Genomic DNA, 6000 nt, shown 5'->3' with positions numbered 1-6000 from the left:
CTGAACCATTTCGTGCTCACACTTTGGGAGCCCTTCGTTGTTCTAGTAAGCGTTAACAAAAAGAACGTGTCACTGATACCACTTCAGTGCCTCCTTCAGCCTTATGAAGTTCTGGTTCGTACCTCGTGTGGAGCTCCTTTGAGGACACTCGCAGAATGATAGATAGTTTCTGTCCACAACCGGATGTGATCCGAGTTCTCTGTCTCTTCTTCTGTTTGATAAAGTGACTTGGGAACAAGTCCACCTTCTGGGACAGTACACTGGAAGAGTCAGACAAACAAATATGAGGGTTCATGCTCATTTAGTGGTAAATTATCCAGTCATTTGTCCATGAACACTTGCCTGCTGTCAGACACAGAGGACGACACCCTCAGCTGGCATAAGATTTCGTAAGTGGGACTAAGTCTACTTGAACTACGACGATTTATCTAAACTCCATTTAGAGAGCTGACCTCTAAGCCCCTTCTCCAGGGCAGCATCACCACTTCAGAGTGAAGTCTCCTGTGCACAAATTAACTGCACTGCTCAGAGCAGTGGCATCCCAGCCAGAACAGAGGTTTAACCATCTTTCAGAAGGGAGTGGAAGGCCAGGGTGTTGAGGAGGAGGGAACCGAGGGAGCTTGCACATTGCAGATTCCACCTGCACAACAGGAAGGAAAACTCACCATGCAGTCTCCTCCCAGGAAGTCCGGGATCACGTCTTTGTCCACATAGTCTACCAGCCCTCCTGGACCCTGGTAGTTATTTCCACTGTAAATAAGGAACTTCTGCCTTGTGTTCTCATTGATAAAGGGACTGACCTGAAATAAAAAGTGGACAGAAGACATCACTGTCACTGGGTGAAGTTAGAGACAATGTTTATACCATCTTACATGGATGCTTTAGGCTCTGGACTTTTTTTATGCAGACCAGCAGTAGTGCAGAGCTTCACAACTCTGAAGCACTTCCCCAAAGAAAGGGGCAACAAATGGAAAGTGTACTATATCGTCGTCTCACAACATTTTCTACTTTATGTAAAATAAGTTTGCAGTCACCATACCACATATAAACCTCAAAAGAAATTTAACAAGCATGTTCTTACATTGCCAGAACAGCAGGCACCAGGCAGAACTATATTTATATTCTTCTCTTCAGTGTCCTCCAGCGTGAGATTAAAAAATACTTGTCTTTTCCCATCAATATGAAAACCCACCAAGTTTGGGCTACCACTGCTGCATGAGGATTTGCAGTTTAGATCCGACATCCTGTCCTGCCCTGGTGGACGACAGCCACTAGAATCAAATGAGCTACAGGCATGCTATGGCTCACTCTGTAGCAATGCTGTGGCCTCTTCAGGAGTTCAGCCACAAGTTACCTGGAAGCTTTTCCCTCTCCAACTATTCAAATAAACAGAACTTACACTGACTGGATGATTTAGCTATTTGTACATGCGCAAGTGCTTATGATCCTGCAGTCCAGATTTCACCCACCAGAGTCCAGAGCACAGGAAAAACCCTGGGTGCTCGCACTATCAACAGTCTCCCCAGAGTTTCAGGGTAGTTGTCCTCCACAACCTCAATTATCCGAAGGAGGGCCTTAACTCCAGGCCGCCAGAGATGCCGCATATTTAGCCCTTCCAAGTCCACCAGACATGTCCAGGATCTAAAATAAACATGCAGAAAAAGACCTGTCAGAACTTCATTGCACAGTGGCTGCTCAGTTTATGATCCACAAAATATTTCAGTAACACCACAGCCTGTACAGAATCTAGCGAAGCCAACAAGGGAGACCAGCAGTTCCAGTAAAAAGTAGATCTCCACTCAGGCAGCAGACAGCCTGAATCCAGTTGAGCTTTCAGGTAAAACAGACACCCAACCCCGAAGGCAAGAACATATGCTGTCAGTGTGGAAGAGGGTGAAGATATGCAGGCCTATTGCTAAAAATAATTCAAAAATGCATTTTAAATGAAAGTGGAATCTGGCAGACAGTTTCCTGTTTTAAAAAAAGAATTTCAAGGATCTGGATTAAAATCACCAAGGTAGCAAGATTAAATTCATCTGAAATGGGACATAAAAAGATGTAAGGAAGGACCAATACTTGCTTTTATATGAAGCTGTAGAATTTATCTGCATTTAAGTCCACTATATATGGTACCCCAAGCCCAGGAACAGCCCATAACAGAGACACACTGCTGCCTGCAGTTTAACCCTAAGGACATCATCTCAAATCTTCACAGAAGCATTCTTCTCACCATGTCAGTTCAAACTCTGAAAGGATACAAGAAAACTAACTATACTAACGTGATGGGGCGGCCAAAGATGTTGGTATTTTCCTCACATCTCTTTTGTCCTTCCTCATTAATTGACAGAACCTGAAATCAAAGACAGTACAGACCAGGATTAGCCTGAGAAACCAGGATAGCCCAGAGATCTTATTTAAAACAATACAGAACCCAGAGTATACCAGTTTGAGAACTTGCAGTGTGCAAAACAGAGAATAAGAGTCTACATCAAAAGAAAAAAAGGCTTCTCTAGTGAAAAGTTGTGCTGACCATACAAGGTACAGATACTGAAAATCTAAGATGAAATATAAGAGTCTCAAGATCAAATGTTTTCAGCTGAGCTGCATGAAATGGCCATGGAAAGCTTACAGCTAAACTGCAAATTATCAGAAAACATCTTTCTGGCCCATTCATACCATTACAAAAGCTTCACTTCTGTGTCTCTGCAGGAAGACAGAGAAGCTATGCCAAAGTCACCAAGCCAACTTTTGAGTTGCCAGCCACGAAACACAGGAATTATTTCTGTCACTGCTGCACTATAACAGACTTCTGAACACCCCAAGGGAAATAGAGTTCCTCAGGTGAGGAATGAAAGTACAACTTACATGTCGCAGCAGTGATTCCTCTCCCAGAGCTTTCACCAAACCTTTTGTGTCCATCTGGCCAAGACGAAGGATGTAGAGTGGTCGTCCATCTTCAAAACAAGCATAAGGGTTTAAAGAGGGAAGTACTCTAGTCTCCCAGGCTATCACTCTAGTACCTTTTACAAAAGCCACATTAAATATTTGAAGAGGATAAAAATCATATCCAAAGGCAACTTTATCAAAGAGATGCTGCTTTGCACTAGCTCTAGTCTGCCTGATCTGTACAGATAAAATAACAAAATCACAGCAAAACAGAGGGGCTATTTACAGGTGTTGAATTGCTTTGTTAATGTTTAAAGTGTCAATACAACTTTCTCCAAAAATCCCAGGTTACTCATGAGGTCCTATAATGCAAACTGTGCTGTAGTATCAATGAAAGGGGCAGCTTCTAACCTTTGTCTTGATAATGCCATCCTCCAGTGTAGTATTCATCTAAGAGGGCTGGGGGCCTCCATGACTGTAGGATGTAATCCACCTGGTACTGCTTTCGCCAAGACAGTGACTGACAGAGCATTTCTCGAGCTTTGTCGATGTTGAAGTCACGAGCCCGCAGAAATCGAAGGATATGTTCATCTTTGGGGATCTGAGAGAAGAGAAAGCCCGAGGATCAGTACTGGTACGTTACCTGTACCATGGATCCATAAAGCCTGCAGAAAAGCCTGCAGAGCATGCACCGGTTTTTAATCTCTTAAAACGAAGATAAAAAATATTAAACCTACATTCCTCCTCCTTCCCTCCTCAACTAATCCAGCTGAATGCAGCAGACGGTGCTAGGAGCACAAAAGGAGTGACCAGTTCATGCCCCTTTGACAGATATGGGCTTGATATGTATCCGAGTACTGCACATGCACAGGCACAGCCTGCGAGAAGCCTTTCACTGATCCAATTGCCAGAAGCCCCAGCAAACTCTGGGGGGGCTAAAGTTTCCCTCAGCTACCTATCCACAAGAACAAAAAAAATACTGAATGAAAGTAATAGAGCTGCAAGCTTACCTCCCCATAGGGCAAATTAGCAAAGGCTGGAAAGCATCCATAGGTAACACGTTAACCAAGTTAAGCACTCACTATTTGGAGGGGGATCACGACTGTACAGTCTTTGAATGATTACCCACTAGCACCAATTTCAGCTCTTGTGCAGGCCCTTCTTCTGCTTTGCTGTTGACCATGCTTCCCTGGTGTTGTTAGAACAGGAAAGCTTTTCAGTTCTTCCACAGGCTTTCCTGCCCCATCACATCATACTAGCTCTTGCAAAACAATCAAATCAACTAGAACTATAATATACCCTCTCTCTATCACCCATCCCAACACTTTCTATCAGTAATTCTAGCACCACAGGCACAAATGCCTTCCAAAACCAAGTCTTAGAATGGCTTATTCCAACTTTCCTCCAAATCTCTTATGTTCCCTTTAGCTGAAAATCAAAGAAAAATTGCTAGTAATACTAGATTTCAACAAATAACCCTGATAGATTCCACAGAAGTGCCAAATTTGACTAAAAGTCTGTCACTTGCCAAAACAACTGGATTACAGCTGCATATACTATTGATTACTCAGTCTCTTCACCCCAACTCCCCCCAAAACTGTTCGACCTCATTCGCTACATCACATTTCCATTAAAAATTTAAGTCCTGTCAAGCAGGGATAGTCTCCTCTGGAGTATCTGTACTGTGCTTAGCACAAAGCAAGCGATCTGAGCCCTGCTGTAAGACAAAAAAAGCACATGTTCAGGAGTCAAAGCTCTTTTGTTTGTTCACTGACATGCTAACAAAAACAGAAAGCAGGGAAGAAAGCAAAGCCCCCAGCAGTGTCAGGCTGGGAGCAATCTTGGTTTCACAAGGTGGTATGAAGCTGCAAGAGAGATTAAGAATTGATTCCACATAAAGAAAGAGTTCAGGCAGCCTAAAGCCAAGCCTAGAAGCACCTGAAGAGGAGATGGGAGATTAATGCTGTTCAGCATATTCTAGCACTTTGCATTTGTATGTCATGGAAAGGAAAAGGGCAGCCTTCCCAAATAGGATCTTAGACGTATTTACAAGAATGCCACCAAAATTTTCTGCATCGTAGCAAGATTAAAGACAGCAGACTTTTCATCAGATGATTTAGATTTGCATTTCTGCAGCTCAGAGGAAGCTGTTGTTCGCAAGACAACAGACAAAACCCACAAACATCTGCAACAGCCCCTGGATCTCCTGCAAGTTGCAGGAGAGGGGATGGCTGTTAGAAGGTTTTGCTACTCTTAATGTTTCAAACCTATACTACATACCTGTACATAGCTACAGGTAAGAGGCAAGTTCAGCGCTTCTGTTTGGACCAAAGGCAGGGAGCTCTAAGGGGACTTACTCCACTCTGAGTGGAATTAGTCTCTTCCTTATCTTTGTCCAACCAAAGCAGTAACTGCCATATGCAAGAAAACGAAGTTTTAATTTCAGCCTATTTTTCTATTTATTAGTGACACTACATGTACTGTTCTACATGGTGCAAAGCCATTGATTACGAGCTTTAAGTATCTGCAATTTTAACACCATTTGAATTTTTTTTTTTTAAAGCAATGATAAATCTGATTAGAAAGAACAACATCTGTTTTGGAAGGAACAGGGAATGGATAGTGAAATAGGATGAAGAGGACAAAAATAAGAAGGGACAGTTTCCAAGAAACAGGAGATCTACAAGTATTTTTTGACAGAGGAATAAGGACATCCCTGCTCCGAATTAAAAGAACAGATTGTCACAGCAAGGTAACAGCCTCTCCAGGGAAAACTCAAGTCATGTAGGAGAAGTTCCTGATTTTGTAGCAAACAGGTGAGTAGTAAGGGGATTTAGGATGAAGTTTCAATAGCCAGCACCATCTTTCCTACTTGTTCAAGACCATGTAGGGAACAGAGCTCACAAAGCCTACACAAAAGGGTCCAAGGCAGCTCCCAGCTGTCACTAAGAGCGCTCAGCAATCAGCTCTACCTTGCCAAGGGACCTAAACACAGCAAGCAGCTGTCAGGGAAGCACAAGGGTTTGCACACACTTACAGAGCTCCAAGCACCCAAGAGGCAGTTGTTTCACTTTTTCTCATGTGCTGTCACTTCTACCTTCTCCACCTTCCACT

The 6000-nt window shown here is 43.1% G+C and overlaps 1 protein-coding gene across 1 annotated transcript in view; it reads right to left on the bottom strand.

The window, feature by feature from the left end:
* Nucleotides 1-6000, bottom strand: part of LOC104077999 (SEC14-like protein 5) — a 33333-nt gene that overhangs the window by 2895 nt on the left and 24438 nt on the right. Inside the window, exons 7-12 of the mRNA XM_009579444.1 lie at nt 3298-3487; nt 2866-2954; nt 2280-2350; nt 1470-1641; nt 666-800; nt 123-260 (exon numbers count right to left, since the gene is read on the bottom strand). Of these exons, the coding sequence (XP_009577739.1) occupies nt 123-260; nt 666-800; nt 1470-1641; nt 2280-2350; nt 2866-2954; nt 3298-3487 (795 nt within the window). The remainder of the gene's footprint in view (nt 1-122; nt 261-665; nt 801-1469; nt 1642-2279; nt 2351-2865; nt 2955-3297; nt 3488-6000) is intronic.

Source organism: Fulmarus glacialis, unplaced genomic scaffold (assembly GCF_000690835.1).
Source record: "Fulmarus glacialis isolate BGI_N327 unplaced genomic scaffold, ASM69083v1 scaffold26806, whole genome shotgun sequence".
Classification (NCBI taxonomy): Eukaryota; Metazoa; Chordata; class Aves; order Procellariiformes; family Procellariidae; genus Fulmarus; species Fulmarus glacialis.
The sequence above is the reverse complement of the archived record's forward strand: the minus strand, read 5'-3'. Positions and strand labels throughout refer to the sequence as shown.